Source organism: Myxine glutinosa, chromosome 2, assembly GCF_964187855.1.
Source record: "Myxine glutinosa chromosome 2, kmMyxGlut1.1, whole genome shotgun sequence".
NCBI classification, from domain to species: domain Eukaryota; kingdom Metazoa; phylum Chordata; class Myxini; order Myxiniformes; family Myxinidae; genus Myxine; species Myxine glutinosa.
The window spans coordinates 61,134,582-61,152,763 of NC_136262.1; the positions used below are offsets into that span (position 1 = coordinate 61,134,582).

At 43.1% G+C, this 18,182-nt stretch overlaps 1 protein-coding gene across 2 annotated transcripts in view; it reads left to right on the forward strand.

Annotated features, from left to right (window-relative positions):
* LOC144891045 (uncharacterized) overlaps nt 1-18,182 on the forward strand; it is a 99,093-nt gene that overhangs the window by 79,744 nt on the left and 1,167 nt on the right. Inside the window, exons 2-3 of one of the 2 annotated variants that reach the window (XR_013622676.1) lie at nt 3,568-3,727; nt 14,106-14,120. Coding sequence is in view for 1 of the 2 variants with exons in the window: in XM_078773350.1 (XP_078629476.1) it covers nt 3,707-3,727; nt 17,233-17,367 (156 nt within the window). In the remaining variant the exon portion in view is untranslated. Of the gene's footprint in view, nt 1-3,567; nt 3,728-14,105; nt 14,121-17,232; nt 17,368-18,182 lie in introns of those variants that run through there. The other variant, XM_078773350.1, reaches the window with a different exon arrangement.

An 18,182-nucleotide genomic window follows, 5' to 3' on the forward strand; every position in this document is an offset into this window, starting at 1 on the left:
AATAGTAGAAGTCAAAGCAATAGGACGGTAGTTTGGAAGGGTTTGAATGATCATCCTTCTTTAAAATAGGCTGTACTAAGGCATGTTTCCTGGAAAGAAGCAAAGTTTGTGGTTTTAAAAACAGAAGTGAAACAAGAAAGAGCAATCAGAGATTGCAAACCCTTGCCAGGATGTATTTTCAGTGGTTTTTAAGGCTTTTGTTTTAAAACCAATATGGCGGCCGAACCACGTGACCGATGACGTCTTTTTTTTCTCCACTAATTTATTCTTAGATGATGCTCAAGAAATTTCATCTTGATCGATGACGTTTTGTACTTGTCAAATTATGACGTCATAATGGAGGCACCTATGACATCATCATTAACATATTTTATTCCCCATGGAGAGTTCTTTACAATGAGCCATGTCTCAATTTTTTCTATTCAGCACTTTCGGAGATATAGAGGTGCAAAGGTTTTCGGTTTTTCCAAGATGATGGCCGAACCTCGTGACCTATGACGTCATAATTATCATTTAAAAAATTATACAGGTGCAGTTGCACCCACGGTGAAAATTTCCTGTCAATCGGACCAACGGTTGCAGAGAAAATCATATTTATTCTGTGCGGACAAATAGACAAACAAACAGACAGACAAACAGACTCAAATGCAATACCCTCTCCTCAGGCGAGAGTAATAAACGAGTAAGCACAGGTTCAGGTTCTGAAGCACACTCCTTCAAGATATGTGGAGGAATGCCATCTAGCCTTGCTTGTGTCCAGAGAGAGAAGTACGTTTTTGACTGCATGAAAAGACATAATAGGGAGAGGCAGTGTCGTATATTAACAGAGTCGGGCCAGCCTTTGATCTGCTCAACTACCGCCGTGATTGGTCGAGCCCACGTCGCGTGGTTTACAGGCGCCATTTTGCATACCACCTCAGCCGAGCAGCTTTCCCGCTGCACCCATTCCGTGCCATTGCTTCGTGAATGAATGAATGAATGATCGTTTTAAGGCCATTTTCCCCACTAGAGTGGGAGTTAGCCTTGCGGGCCCCATGACAATCATCGTTCCCTTTTTGAGGCAATGTTTTTATGGCCGGATGCCCTTCCTGACGCCAACCCTTGGTCGCCTCTTACGATGCGCAGGGAAACGGTGTACCTATTCTAAACCGGGGTACACACCGGGAAAACCGGTACACCATTGCTTCGTATCGTTGCATATTTCATTTGAGTAATATTTCAATAAAATTAACCAATATGGCGTGTTGTGCCACTTGGGGATGTTCTGTTAGACTAGGACAAGGTCGTATAATGCACAGATTTCCTCGAGACAAGGAACGAAGTGCTATTTGGGCGGTTAAAATACGCCGAGTTGGATGGAATCCATCACCTTACTCATATTTATGTTCGGTAAGTGAAATTGCTTAATATATATTGGTTTCAAATCAAAAGTGACATGACACGTGTGTATTAGGTCTCTGGTGAGCTTAACATTTATTTAGTCAACCATATATATATATTATATACATATTCCTTGTAACATTTTTGTGTACTTATGCAGTGTATAGGGTATATATATATATATATATCAGGGATGTACCTATTCTAAACCGGGCCTTCTGGAAACACTTGGCTATAATCTGGAAAACAAGAGATAAACCTTCCTTTGAATATTCCCTTGCTTTCTCCATGATCAACCTCAGATTTGCGATTTCATCACTAGAAACCTATTTTCAACAAAAGCTGTATTCCATTACATAAATTAATATATTTTGTTTTGTGTCATCTCTGAGCTTCTCCTCCAGACTTTTTAAAGGGACAGGCTCAAGCCCTCCTCACTGAGCTGAGTGTTTCCTCCCCTCTTCCTCAGTCTTGTCCCGAGGGCCGAGGCAGTGTATTTCACTCTTAGTCCCATGTCAGAATGAGTTTTCCATTCCAAATCAAATTATGTTTCCCATGATCTCGCAAAATCATTGCCTCTTGAATTTAAACCGTGAAGAAGTCACAACTATTTCGTTTTTTTCATTTTCCATGTATTTTCAGGTCCTTTTGAGAAAAATCCTGGCTATATACCTAATTTAAAAAAACCTAATAAATCTTCAGCTGGGTAAATCTCTTCATTTATCTAAAACGATGCAAAGTCCACAGGTCAATGAGGTGATTGAACGCTGAGGCCTTATGTACTATCTCAATAATATCTCTCCTTGGAAGCTTGTTCTACTTGCAGCCTAACAATTATTACCTTACTCTCAAAGCAAGATAAATTGAGTTAGATCTTGGAGACGGCGTGAAGCTGGAAGGTGTGAAAACATTTTGCTACCTCGGAGACATGCTGAATGGAGAAGGTGGATCAGACTCGGCAACGGTTGCTAGAGTGAGATGTGCATGGAGGAAGTTTCGGGAACTGAGTGGCGTGCTGATGAGGAGGGGAGTGTCGTTGAAGCTGAAGGGAAAGGTGTATGCTGCATGTGTGAGAAGTGTTATGATTTATGGGAGCGAGACATGGGTAATGAACGTAGAGCAGCAACGAAGGCTGGAAAGGGTGGAAATGCGAATGGTTCGGTGGATGTGCGGAGTATCGTTGAGAGAGAGGAAAACAAATGATGAATTGCGAAAGATGATGGGAATAGAGCCTGTGATTGATGCTGTGAAGAGGAACAGGTTGAGATGGTTTGGTCATGTGTTGAGGAAGGATGAAAGTGACTGGTTGAGAAGTGATGGAAATGAATGTAGAAGGAAGTAGAGGACGGGGAAGACCGAGAAAGACTTGGCTAAAGATGGTGGAAGAAGAAATGCGGGTAAGGGGGTTAACAAGGGGAGATGCAGAAAATAGGGCAAAATGGAGAAGATTGTCATGGGGCCCGCAAGGCTAACCCCCGCTCTAGCAGGGAAAATGGCCTTAAAATGCATGTTGTTGTGTTGTTGTTCTCAAAGCAAGATAAAATTAATTTAGTTTGCATCATCTTGCAGAGCAAAGATATCTCCCTGGTATGGCCGCTTAATCCAATTGCACATTCCGGGATAGAAAGAAACCCACAAAAATACTCTCCCAAGTCAATGTCCTTTCATTGAAAGAACTTCCGTCCCCATATTCCTGTCGGCGTCGCTACTATTGGTCCTCCAGGACATCTACTTCCAATAAGCTAATTAACCGTTCTGGATTCGTCTGTTCTGCCATCAATTTTGTTTTATGTTTGCGTCGATTGTTCTTCATATTGGGTGCTACCCCAAATAACCCCATTTCCAAGCACTCCATTTTACCAGGTTATTGTGACCCTTCCACCTCACTCTCCTCTTTTCATTTATGAGTTGATGGTTGACTTGTTCCTTTTCTGTTTCATCCCCACTTCCCCCTTCTTCTTCTTGCTGTGTTTCATATTACAATATTATGTCATATGACGATGATAATAAGAATTACACACCCAAAAACAAGATGATTTCCTATATCACATTCATGTGATTCATGGTAATTCACACTGAGATGATGTCCTGCTAAATGCACCACGATTTATACCTGTAGTGGAACCAACCACCTGTGCAGTGAAATGTTTTCGGGGAAAATCATAATTTTGACCTTTCTCTTTACAGGAAAAGGGAGAACGATTTGAGGGCCGTATATGATAATCGGCACGTGCTGATGAAGGCTCTGACGATGGAGGTTGAACAAGGACATGAGTGTTTGAACTCGAGAAAGAGCAACCATGAAGCATTCCTAGTGCAGCGAAATATGATGCTGTTGGAATTAAAGGTCTGGCCTTTAATCTTCATTTGCAATCTTATGCTGCATATATTGTTTGATGTACAGTACTGTGCAAAAGTTTGGGTTATTTTCACTTTTGTGGTGCTATTTCCCCTTAAACATTTTTGAGAAGTTAGAAGTATGTAATATAGGGAGATGTAATTCAAATTTCTGTGAAAGTCAACTTAATATCCCTAGTTAACTTTAGTTTTTAAAATAAATTAGGAAACTGAAAAAGTTTTTACTTTTGCTGTACATATTATATTATCATGTATGTAATATCCACTTCCCACAAAGAAAATATTCACGAAACAGTTTGTGGATTATTGGACAATAAACTAGAGCTTCCACGGAAGCAGAACTCAACTGAACTGACTGGACACTTTTAAGTAGGTCAGTTGTCTGTACTAGATTTGACTTAAGATAGCAACCTACTGTTACATATTTATGTGAATGTATGTGGATTACCATTCAGGTCTTTGCTTATCCGTGTGTAGTATATTAAGGGTTGTTGTGATTGGAGGGTCAGGAGCCCTTCTGAACCAGTGGCCGGAAACGGAAGTGACCGGAAACGGAAGAAGAAAAGACACGAGGAGAAAAAAGGACGGTGATTCTTCTTCCTCGCCCCGCGACGACAAAAGGTGGAATCGACCTTGCGCTGCGCGGAAAACAGAGGCGTTCCAAAACCTGTCAGGCGAGAGGAATTCCCGGGGACGGGTACCTGCCCGGTGGAGACGTCAAGTTGACGTGGGGCCGTGCCTCGACCCCGCGTCTGGAATCGTTCGCGGCACCGTCCAAACAGACGCGTGCGGGTCGCACGTTGGGGCCTAACGCGCCTTGCAAGCGGCGTGGGGTTTGGCTTGCTCTACCGTATCCGCTGCGCGTGGCCACGAGGGGCTGCCGCCACGGTGCTTGGTACGATACCTGCCCGGTGGAGAAACGTCCACCCGGGGTTCGTTCTACCGCCCGAGTGCGGTGACGGCGACCATCATCTTGGTCAAGAGGGGCCCAGAGACATTGTGCGGGACCGAGACCAAAAGGGTTTCGTGAGTACTCACCGGGACACACATGTATAAGATGGCCATCTTAATCATAGGGAATTGATTGTGAATTGGGAATTGGTGAGGATTCTGTGTTGTTGATTGCTCGGGGAAAATCTCCGTGGTGGTGTCATTGAAATATTGTTGATGGTTGTGTCATTGAAATTGTTTGGTATCATTACCATTGAAATATATCCTTGAACGTCAGTTGTCTCTTGGGTGAAATTCATATGGCTTGCGTGGCGAAAGCGCCTATATAGTACAGCTTTCTGGCGAAGTTCCTCTCACGGTCCGGGGGTCACTGAGACCAGGTATTCACCGAGGGGACCACATAACAGAATTGGGGGCTCGTCCAAATTACGATTTGCGGTTTCGCAATTGGGTCTACGTCCGGGATTTAAAATTGTATAAAATAATAAAATAATAATATTTTTTATTAATTAAAATTTATTAATTAATTATTAATTGGCAAATTTTTTTTTTGAGAAATTGGGGTAAAGTCTTGGGTGAAGGTTAACAGGTGTTAACGATAGGCACCATGGCGTTTGTGGCACAGAACTTTGGGGTAACACCGAGTGAGGCACAGTTCCGAGCGTTGCTAAAGTCGGACCTCTTGAAATTGGCCAAGCATTTTAACTTGGAGGTCCGAACTAATTTGAGGAAGGCAGAGTTGCAGGCCACGGTGATACAATCTATGGTGGGATTAGGAACATGGGACGAGTTAGCCTGGGAGTGGCTACCCGAAGAACCAGAAGACGTTGAGCTCCGGAAACTGGAGTTGCAGTTACGGAGCCAGGAACGGATTAAAGAAGAAGAAAGGAAAGCAGAAAAGGAAAGAGCAGAAGAAGAAAGGAAAGCAGAAAAGGAAAGAGCAGAAGAAGAAAGGAAAGCAGAAAAGGAAAGAGCAGAAGAAGAAAGGAAAGCAGAAAAGGAAAGAGCAGAAGAAGAAAGGAAAGCAGAAGAGAGGAGAGAAGGGAAACAAGCAGAGGAAAGGAGAGTGGAACGAGAACTCCAGGAAAGGTTAAAAGAAGAAGAAAGGAAAGCAGAAAAGGAAAGAGCAGAAGAAGAAAGGAAAGCAGAAGAGAGGAGGGAAGAGAAACAAGCGGAGGAAAGGAGAGTGGAACGAGAACTCCAGGAAAGGTTAGAAGACAAAAAAGCAGAGGAGAGGAGAGCTGCAAGGGACCTCGAAGCAGAGGAGAGAAAAGCGGAAAGGGAATTAAAGGAACGTGACATGGAGCTTCAGCAAGAAATCAAATTCAAGGAGCTGGAGTTAATGAGAGAACGGGGAGAGGCACCACCCTTGCTGACGGGGTCGACACCTAACCAGAAAACCTGGGATGTGGGCAGACATGTGAGGCTGGTTCCACCGTTCAGTGAAAAAGAAGTCGCGAAATTTTTTCCACACTTTGAGAAAGTGGCTCGACAATTAAACTGGCCGGAGGAGGCATGGACCATACTCGTGCAAAGTGTGCTGGTGGGGAAAGCTCAGGAAATTTATGCAGCGCTACCAATGGACCAATGTGCAGATTATGAGGTACTGAAGAAGCACATCCTCAAAGCCTATGAGTTGGTTCCGGAAGCTTACAGGCAAAAATTCAGGAATGCCAAGGATTGGGATGAAGGGATACCCCTATTATTGTTTGCGGCGAGGGAGTCCGTGCAGGATTCCTTGGGATTCAGCCCGTTTGAACTGGTGTTTGGACACGCAGTGCGGGGACCGTTGAAATTGGTGAAAGAACAGTGGTTACTACAGGAGTCCCGGACACCGATGAGGGAGTATGTGGCCACAGTAAAAAACCGATTGGCAAAGGCGTGTGAGGTGGCACGACGGAACTTGAGAAGGGCCCAGGGGAAAATGAAGGAGAGACATGACAAGACCTCGCAGATAAGGAATTTCAGTCCTCAGGACCGGGTGTTAGTATTGCTGCCCGTTCCAGGTCAGCCCCTCCAGGCTAGATATTTCGGTCCTTATGCAGTGGAGGAGAGGGTGAATGAGACAGACTACGTGGTGACCACTCCCGACCGACGAAAAAAGCGACAGTTGTGTCATGTCAACCGACTGAAGAAATATCATGAGAGGGAACCGGTGGAAGACGTAGTTCCTGTCTCACCGGTCGTACCGGTGACAATGGACGGAAACGCCGGGGTGAAGTTTGATAACTTGGATGACCAGGCCTGCCCCAAATTGACGAACACCGAAGTGTTGAATCATTTGGATGAGAAGTTAGGTCATTTAACAAGGGAACAGCAAGGACAACTGTCCAGCCTAATGTTCGAATTTAAACATTTGTTCACAGATGTACCTGGTCGTACGTACGGACTTAGTATATCATGATATCGAGGTGGGGGAGGCCACTCCAGTGAAACAACACCCCTATCGGATGAACCCGGTGAAGATGGAGTACCTTCGGAAGGAGATGCAATATATGTTGGACAATGACATCATCGAACCAAGCAACAGTGAATGGAGCTCCCCATGTGTGTTGGTTCCGAAACCCGATGGCAGCTTCCGGTGTTGTACGGATTTAAAACGGGTGAATGCAGTGACCAAGACCGACTCCTATCCGCTCCCGAGGATTGACGACTGTATTGATCGAATAGGCCCAGCTAAATTTGTTACCAAATTTGACTTGCTGAAAGGGTATTGGCAGATCCCTCTTACCGATAGAGCCAAAGAAATCTCAGCTTTGGTCACTCCGAATGGGTTATATCAGTACAAGGTCCTCCCTTTTGGGTTGAAGAACGGGCCGGCGACATTTCAACGACTGATTAATAGGCTCATTGCAGACCTGGAGGGGGTGGAGGCATATCTGGATGATGTAATCATCCACACCATGACCATGGAAGACCATATTAAGCAAATCCATGCATTTTTTCAGACGATGTCCGAGGCAGGTCTGACCATCAACTTAGCCAAGAGTGAATTTGTAAGAGCACAGGTAGTGTTCCTCGGCCATGTAGTAGGGCAGGGTCAAGTACAACCAGTGACCGCCAAGGTAGAAGCTATCGATCACTTCCAAGTCCCAAAGGGGAAGAAAGAGCTGATGAGATTCTTAGGTATGGCGGGGTGGTACCGGCGGTTCTGTAAGAATTTTTCGGATGTGGTAGCCCCTTTAACGAGTTTGTTGAGAAAGGAGACCCCATTCGTTTGGGATGGCAAATGTCAGGCGGCCTTTGCCCATGTCAAAGCGATACTAATGAGCTCTCCGGTCCTAACCGCTCCGGACTTTCAGGCACCTTTCAAGTTGGCCGTAGATGCAAGCGATGTGGGGGCTGGAGCGGTCTTGTTACAGGAAGATGAGGATGGGGTGGACCACCCCGTGTGCTACTACTCCAAAAAGTTCAATAAACATCAGGCAAATTATGCCACCGTGGAGAAAGAGACCCTGGCTCTCCTGCTAGGGCTTCAACATTATGAGGTGTATTTAGGAATCACGTCCTTTCCCATAAAGGTCTTTACGGATCACAACCCCTTAACCTTCATTCAAAGAATGAAAAATAAAAATCAGAGGTTGATGAGATGGAGTTTGGCTTTGCAGGGGTTCAACTTGGAAATTGAACATGTACGGGGCCGGGACAATGTCGTGGCGGATGCTTTGTCCAGAGTGAGTTAATCTGGGGGGGGGGGGGGTTGAGTGATCTGGTTTGTTTCTCCAAATTGGCCGGCAAAGAAAGTTTTCGCGGGGTTCAAACTTTCTTTCTTGAAGGGGGGGAGTGTTACATATTTATGTGAATGTATGTGGATTACCATTCAGGTCTTTGCTTATCCGTGTGTAGTATATTAAGGGTTGTTGTGATTGGAGGGTCAGGAGCCCTTCTGAACCAGTGGCCGGAAACGGAAGTGACCGGAAACGGAAGAAGAAAAGACACGAGGAGAAAAAAGGACGGTGATTCTTCTTCCTCGCCCCGCGACGACAAAAGGTGGAATCGACCTTGCGCTGCGCGGAAAACAGAGGCGTTCCGAAACCTGTCAGGCGAGAGGAATTCCCGGGGACGGGTACCTGCCCGGTGGAGACGTCAAGTTGACGTGGGGCCGTGCCTCGACCCCGCGTCTGGAATCGTTCGCGGCACCGTCCAAACAGACGCGTGCGGGTCGCACGTTGGGGCCTAACGCGCCTTGCAAGCGGCGTGGGGTTTGGCTTGCTCTACCGTATCCGCTGCGCGTGGCCACGAGGGGCTGCCGCCACGGTGCCTGGTACGATACCTGCCCGGTGGAGAAACGTCCACCCGGGGTTCGTTCTACCGCCCGAGTGCGGTGACGGCGACCATCATCTTGGTCAAGAGGGGCCCAGAGACATTGTGCGGGACCGAGACCAAAAGGGTTTCGTGAGTACTCACCGGGACACACATGTATAAGATGGCCATCTTAATCATAGGGAATTGATTGTGAATTGGGAATTGGTGAGGATTCTGTGTTGTTGATTGCTCGGGGAAAATCTCCGTGGTGGTGTCATTGAAATATTGTTGATGGTTGTGTCATTGAAATTGTTTGGTATCATTACCATTGAAATATATCCTTGAACGTCAGTTGTCTCTTGGGTGAAATTCATATGGCTTGCGTGGCGAAAGCGCCTATATAGTACAGCTTTCTGGCAAAGTTCCTCTCACGGTCCGGGGGTCACTGAGACCAGGTATTCACCGAGGGGACCACGTAACACTACCTTGTGTGGTAAGAGTCTCACACACCAAGTTTGATCAAAATCCATTAATATTTATGGACGTTAAAGTCTTAACGTCGTTTCGGAGCTGAAAACAATATGGCGGCCTATGGCGGCCAATTTTGTGACAGATCGGGTTGGAATGCAATAGCAACCTACCTTGTGTGGTAAGAGTCTCACACACCAAGTTTGATCAAAATCCATAAATATTTATGGACGTTAAAGTCTTAACGTCGTTTCGGAGCTGAAAACAATATGGCGGCCTATGGCGGCCATTTTGTGACAGATCGGGTTGGAATGCAATAGCAACCTACCTTGTGTGGTAAGGGTTAAACATTCTAAGTTTGATCAAAATCTGTTAATATTTGTGGACGCTAGAGTGCTAACGTCGTTTTCATGACCAAAAACAAAATGGTCGCCTACGTCCGCCATTTTTCAAAGGATCGGGCTGAAATGTAATACCAACCTGGTCCTTGGGGTAAGGATGCTGCATTTGATCAGAATCGGTTGATATTTGTGGATGCTGGAGTGTTAACGTCGAAAAGTTAACGGACGACAGACGACAGACGCCGGAGGGTTCAGTATGTGATCCGTCCAGTTGAGTTAATAATAATAATTTATTGAAGTAATCAACACCAGTCACATGAATGTTAATTACAAGCAACCTCAATAAGAGTTGCAAGTTACGAATATGTGAAATTAGTTTTCATCAGCTTGTTTCCTTGTGTGAAAGTCTATGAGTGAGTACAGAATTGCACCAAGGAAGCAAGTTTCAATGAAATAGTATGTGAAGATCCAGACTCTGTGAGAAGAAGGGCACACTATGAAGAAAATAGGAGAAAATATGAAAATCTCCTGCAATCTATCTCTCTACAATCAATCAATCAATCAATCTCTCTGCAATGATGTCTCCAATTTGTACGCCAAAGACCTGTACAGAGTTACGGCACACAATGTTTGCATCCTATTGTTAAACACGGAGGAGGCTCTGTGACTGTCCGGGTTTGTACCTCAGATTTTGTTGTGGGAAAACTTGTTAAAATAAATGAGATGCTAACAAAAGAGAAGTACAAGCAGATACTGCAGCACCATGCGGTTCCTAGTGGAAATACAGTCACGTGAAAAAGTAAGTACACCCCATGTAAAGTTTAGACTTTTTCAACATATTTCAACATACAGCTATTTGATCTTCTTTTCAACAATATTGACAGATAAAGGTGATATAATATAACAAATATCATGAAACATTTACATTTTGTAGTCCATTGTATAATGTAACATAAATGTAAATTTCGCATGTGGAAAAAGTAAGTACACCCTTGGCTCGAATAGGTGGCATTGCCCCCTTTGGCAGAAACAACCTCAAGTAGGCGTTTCTTATAACTGTCTACCAGTCTCTGACATCGACTGGGATAAATTTTTGCCGACTCCTCCATGCAGAATTCTTTCAGCTGTGCGATGTTTGAAGGGTTTCTTGCATGCACAGCTCGTTTGAAATCCCCCCACAACATCTCGAAGGGATTTAGATCCGGGCTTTGACTTGGCCATTTCAGAACCCTCCATTTCTTTCTTTTCAGCCATTCCTTGGTGGATTTACTGGTATGTTTAGGGTCATTGTCATGTTGCAAGGTCCACCTTCGGTTGGGCTTCAACTTTCCGACAGATGGCCGCACATTATCCTCAAGCACCCTCTGGTACAATGAAGAATTCATAGTGGATTCTATGGTCGTGAGCTGCCCAGGCCCTGATGCAGCAAGGCTGCCCCAAACCATAATATTTACACCACCATGCTTTACAGTTGGTATCAGGTTAAAAATATATATAACCACCTTTAGAGGCCTTTTTTCCCTGCAAAGCGGGGGTTGGCCTTTTTCGGGGACCGTGATTGTTGTTGTTTTTCGGTCCCCTTTTTGAAGCAATGTTTTACTGCCGGATGCCCTTCCTGACGCCAACCCTTTTTGCCGCCTTTAACGACAAGCAGGGAATTACCAGTGTACTAGTACTCAATTTGCCGACCTCGGAAGGATGACAGGCTGAGTCAACCCCCCTGGCGTTAATTCAGCAATCGACCGGGATTCGAACCCAGGATCCTAGGTATCCTAAGCCGGCACCCTAGCCACTAGCCCAACACCAGGGTTTGTTGGTATCAGGTTCTTGTGGTCAAATGCTGTCTTTAGTTTTTGCCAAACATGTCTTCTGGTACTGTGGCCAAATAGCTCTACCTTTGACCCATCTGTCCAGAGCACATTGTTCCAGAAGTGCTGGTCTTTGCCTAGGTGTTCATTGGCAAACTTTAGTCTTGCCCTGGTGTTCTTTCTGGACAGCAAAGGTTTCCTCCTGGCACACCTCCCATGTAGATCAAATTTGTGCAGCCTCTTTCTAATGGTAGACTCGTGTACTTTGACATCAACAGTGGCAAGAGCTACCTGTAGGTCCCGAGATGACATTCTGGGGTTCTTAGAGACTTCTTTCAGCATCTTGCGGTCTGCTCTCAGGCTGAACTTGCTGGGGCGGCCTGGCCTGAACAAGTTGGCAGTTGTTTGGAATCTTCTCCACTTGTAGATGATCTTCCGTACAGTTGAATGATTGATTTGAAATTGTTTGGAGATCTTTTTAAATCCCTTCCCAGACTCATAGGCATCTATAACCTTCTTTCTGAAGGCCTCAGAGAGCTCTTTTGATCTAGGCATGGTGATGCCGCACACTTCAACAACAAAGAGCAAAGCAAACTAAATGTCTGAGGTTTAAATAAGACAGGTTCCTCCAAGATCCTCTCTAACGATGTTCTAATCATTTGCACCTGAGCTGGTGCACCTGATTCTAATTTTAGGTATTTGAAGTAGTGATAAATGTAGGCGTGTACTTACTTTTTCCACACGCAAAATTTGCATTTATGTTTGTTTAAATTATACAATGGATTACAAAATGTAAATGTTTCATGATATTTGTTATATTATATCACCTTTATCTATCAATATTGTTGAAATGAAGATCAAATGGCTGTATGTTGAAATATGTTGAAAAAGTCAAAACTTTACATGGGGTGTACTTACTTTTTCACGTGACTGTAGTTTAATTGGAAGAGGATTCATTTTCCAACAAGATAATGATCCAAAACACACTTCCAACGGACTAAAACAGTATTTGGAGAACACGGTTACAGTTGGTGTGCTCCAAGTGTTAGAATGGCCATCCCATCGACCAGACATGAGTCCCATCGAGGCCAAATGGGATTACCTGGAAACAGAGAAGAACAAGAGGAACCCAACTAACCTTACAGAACTGTGGAATGTACTGCAGGGCATTTGGCACAGCATTCCTGTAAGAGTGCATCAGTCGTTTACAGGAAGCATGGGGAAAAGAGTGATGGCACTCAATAGGTCAAAACCAAATAAAGTATTGACTGATACTATAAAATGACACTGTTCTTGTTATTTACTTCAGTCGTTTGTGTCACACACGTTTAATGGATAAAGGCTGTTAATTTACAACAATAAACACATATGATTGTTATCACCAATAAATTTGATGAATTTACCCTAAAGTATGAATATCATTGGAATATTCCAAACTTTTGTACAGTGATGTAATCTTCCATTCCCATCATGATGACAACATCAGTGCAGACTCAATCACGGTTGATACCAATTTCCTTAAGTTTACATCCTTAATAAATGAAGTTTCTGACTTGCTGTATTGTTACAAGCATCAATAGAGAGGAGTCTACATTTTAATGTATAAGGGCTGTGCTGCGACTTCGTGATTTTGAACTTGCATTTACGTGTCTCCCGTCCATTCTGTCTAGTTGATCCTTTTAAAGCTGTATGTACAAGATATCGCACTGAGCCTCCATCTTAACTTCATAATGTACAGAAGCTCACACATTCATTTTCCCAGAATGAAAGGACAGAAATGCTTATGGTGGAAGAAGTGACCCTCCCTGCCCTCTGCCCCCTCCCCCTTCCTTTCCTCTCCTTCCCTCCACCTGAGCACTTCTGCCACAGGAGGGAGGGGGAGATGGTGGCAATAAGGGACAATTTGTGTGATAAAAAGGGACAATTTATGTCCCCCACAGCATGGATGAGTGTGAAGGGGAGTGGGGAGTGTGAATAGGGGAGTGTGAATAGGGGAGAGGAAAGGGGTAGTCTTGAAGTGAGGGAATTTGGAAATATAACGAGGAATATGGCAAGCTCCAAAGGAAACTCGTTCTTCGTTTGCTCATTGCAATCATTATAGTGTTGAATGGGGCTACCTTGGCAATCCTTATCCTGTGCGAAAGCATTCCTTTTGGACCAGAGATTTGGGGTCCTATTGCACGGCCCAAGCTGAGCATTGACCTGTTTGAATGCCTTAGGCCCAAATTGAAATGTTGCTTTCATTTAAACCCTTATGTGGAGAAAGAGAACCCAACAATATGGCGGAAAATGAAACTTCAGTAAAATTCTCAGCAATTTCTGTTTGGGGCACCACTTCATTCACGGGCCATAATACAACACGTGACGTCACTCTTTTTCTTTTATTTTTTTGCAGATATTTGTCACAAGACATGGTTACCTCCATAGAATCATTCTCATATTCATGGAGGTTGCATTTTGCACATAATGGATACATTGCACATTTTATTATTTGTGTTATTTATGCCCTCCTCATTTTTCTTTCCTTTTGCATGACCATATAACATCACGAAAGGAATGTGTAAGCAGATCAATACACAGCAATCAACAACCTGTCGAGGAATACAAGCACTTACAAGAAGAATCCCTAAGAAAGAAGATGATGGTTACAGTTCTGTACGAAGAACGAGTCAAGCTCGGGGGAGTTCGTCGAGACTTTATAGAGGTTTGAACCCGTTACTGAGCTTGTCTGTCTACGAGCAGGATATCTCAAAAAGTTATAGGTGGATATGGACAAAACTTGGTTGACAGGTTGGGCGTGTGACAGGTACAATATTGATGAGATTTTGGTGAAGATCTGGATACGAGAATTTGCCAATCAGTCTCGTCGCCGCAAAGGGGTTGCGAGACTATTGCAATGTGTGTGTGTGTGTGTGTGTGTGTGTGTGTGTGTGTGTGTGTGTGTGTGTGTGTGTGTGTGTGTGTGTGTGTCGTTGGTTGTCATCTTCACATGCGAGTTTCAGAAGGTGGAACGGAGCCCTCCCAGGTCTCAACTCAAAGTATCCACCTTTGTGTGTGCGTGTGTATTTATATGTATATATATATATACATGTACACACACACACACACACACACACACACACACACACACACACACACACACACACACAGTCGTGGCCAAAAATATTGGCACCCTTGAACTTTTTTCAAAAAATGCACCATTTCTTCCAGAAAATTGTTGAAATAAAAACATATTTTGGTATCCACATTTGCATTTCTTTGGTTTGCGGTGGAACAAAACAAAAAAGCTGAAAAGATTACTAAATCTTAGCTTATTTCACACAGAAATCCTAAAATGGCCCGGACAATATTATTGGCACCTTTTAGAAGTTGTTAGAAATAATTAGATGTCAAGCATGTGATTCTCCTTTACTTTGGAATTGAACTCACCTGTGGTATAAAATATAAAAATATGCCTGCAATATAAAATCACTCATTCAACCAGTTTGAATGGAGAAAAGGAGTCGTTCTGCTGCTTTGTGTCACTGTGTGTACTGCAATGAGCATAGAGAAAAGAAAGAAAACCAGAGAATTGTCTGAGGACGTCAGACACAAAATTGTAGCTAAGCATGGACAATCTCAAGGCTACAAGTCCATCTCCAGTGACCTTGATGTTCCTGTGTCCACCGTACGCAATGTTATCAGGAAGTTTAAGGCCCATGGCACTGTAGCCAACCTCCCTGGACGTGGCAGCAAGACTAAACTTGTTCGAAGGTTGCAGCGAAGGATTGCTCAAATGGTGGAGAAAGCACCTCGATCAACTGGTACGACAGTTTCAACTCGCACCACTCGCACCATCACCAACTCAATGAAAGGGGGTTCTATGGTCGGAGACCCAGGAGGACCCCACTGCTGAGAAAGCCCAACTGGAATTTTCAAAAACACTCCTGAACAAGCCAATATCCTTCTGTGAGAATGTCCTGAGGACAGATGAGACCAAATTAGAGCTTTTTGGTAAAGCACATCATCTCTATGTTTACAGAAAACAAAATGAAGCTTTCAAAGAAAAGAACACCTTCCCTACAGTCAAACATGGAGGAGGTTCATTGATGTTTTGGGGTTGCTGTGCTGCCTCTGGCACTGGGTGCCTTGAATGTGTGCATGGCATCATGAAATTATCAAGATATTTTGGAACGCAATGTTCAACCCAGTGTAAGAAACCTGGGTCTCTATCGAAGGTCATGGGTCTTGCAGCAGAACCTTCACTTGTCCAATTGACTGTCCCACCATTTTCTTTAAAGCCATTGGTGTAGTGTCCTTGGTCTTGGGCATTTATAATGACTCGATCTCCATCCCATTTGATCTGACCTCATCTTAGCCATTCCAAAGAGCCTTCTTTGTCTACTCCCAATCTGTCCAACTTTTTTTTTTTTAATACCTTTTTGCTCTTTTATCATTTTCTCAGTTGGTTGTGTATATCTGTTGATATTTCATTTTATATTTTATTTCGTATTTTTTGCAATTGTTGGTTTTTGCAACTCGTTTCGGTTTCCATTCTGCATCACATCTTCGGAACTTTTTTGCTAGGTGGGTTAGGGAAGCCTTCTCTGGTTTGTTGTCTTTGTGTTTGCTTACAAATTGGATTTGGTAGTCCGTTGCACCTTTTACATATTCGGCCAATCCTGCAGTTGTCATTCTGTGCACTTGGTTGAGCTCCATCAGGCCGCTACCTCCTTCTCGTCTCGGCAGGTACATTCTCCGGATGCATTGATTTTTGTAAAACATTTTGTGGATGGTAAGGAGTTTCCTTGTTTTGATATCTAGAGTGTGGTGTGTGTGTGTGTGTGCACACATGTACATCCATATTTTTGCTTAAATGTTTTTTCTCTGCAACCACTTATCCAGTCCACGTGAAACTTTAAACAGAGAAGAGACTCCCCATGGAGAATATTTTGTTGATAACGCTGACATCATAGGTCCATGGTATGGCAGCTATATTGGATTAAAGGGAAAAAAAATTGGACATTTTTCTCCAAAACCGCTCAACAAAAAAATTGAAACTTGGCATGTCATCAACTCCACATGGGGTATATAGGATGATAACAATGATGTCATCAGTGAAATTGTATTCCAGCCATAATTGGTTGAATGAAAATCCTTGTCCAAAAATCTGAAGCTTCACATATCTGATGTACAACCCAATATGAGTGAAGAATTAAATTAAAGATGTCATCTGTCACATAGTCTAGTGGCCATATTGTATTGAAAATAAAAGCAAAAAATATATTCTCGAAAACCCCTTTACAGATGCTTTACATATAAAAATGTTACAGATATCGATACGAAACTTTATACATATTTTTGACTAGCCATGGTGAATATAGTTTTAATTTTTTTTTTCATATTAACCTTCATTGATGCAATTTAGTCTTAATGTGCACATAAGTGGTTGTTAAATGTCCTAATAATTAATCAATAATCAATAAAGCTATGGATAATGGCAATGTGTGTGACATAATAGGGTGCATGGATGATACGGGTATATGGGCCATGATAGTTCAGTTAACAATGGTATTTTTGTTCAGAATGAGCAAGCGAGGCGAGATTATGTGCTCTACCGAGTGCTGTTCTAGTTTCATTACTTAATCAGCATTCATTCCCTCTTGTTATACCTAAACTTGTTCCTTCCCCCTACACTGTAGATACTAAATCTGCAGAACCAAATGAATGCAGATTGGCTGGAGTTGCTGCGGATAAGAGAGGATTTCACACAGGAAAGCTTGGTCGAACTACGGACCAAGTCTCAGAGCAATGATCATCAGGACCTGTCCATTAAGGTAACATGCATGACAGAACATGTGCAAATATACTGGTTGAAGTATTTAGTGTAGAACACCCTTGTGATAGAAGCAAGGTCACTGAAGACTTTTGCAGATATTCACTGACTTCTATATTTACATAAGAACCTTAACTTATTTTCACCTACATACTGGAGGGTGATTAAATAAAAAATTTTTTACTACTATCTACCTACCAATTATATAAGGTTGTTCACTTAGCCATAAACGAGTGTTTTGTGAATGAACATGCCCAGAAAGATTAAACCATGCTTCATCTGTAAAAAAAAAAAAACATCCAAAACATCGTTTTGTCCTCTTACCTTATTGGGAAACACATGTAATGTGCTATTAAAAGATGAACAGCGTGATAGGGAAACACACATTTAATGTGCTATTAAAAAATGAACAGCATGATTGGAAAACACATTTAATGCGCTCATAAAAGATGAACAGCGTGATTGGGAAACACATTTAATGTGCTATTAAAAAATGAACAGCATGATTGGGAACACACATTTAATGCGCTAATAAAAGATGAACAGTGATTGGGAAACACACATTTAATGCGCTATTAAAAGATGAGCACCACAATTGGGAAACACACATTTAATGCGCTAATAAAAGATGAACAGCATGATTGGGAAATGCACATCTGATGCGCTAATAAAAAATGAACAGCGTGATTGGGAAACACACATCTGATGCGCTATTAAAATATGAAACGCAGATTTGGAAACACATTTAATGCACCATTAAAATATGACCAGCACGATTGGGGAAACACACATATAATGCACTATCAAAAGATTAAC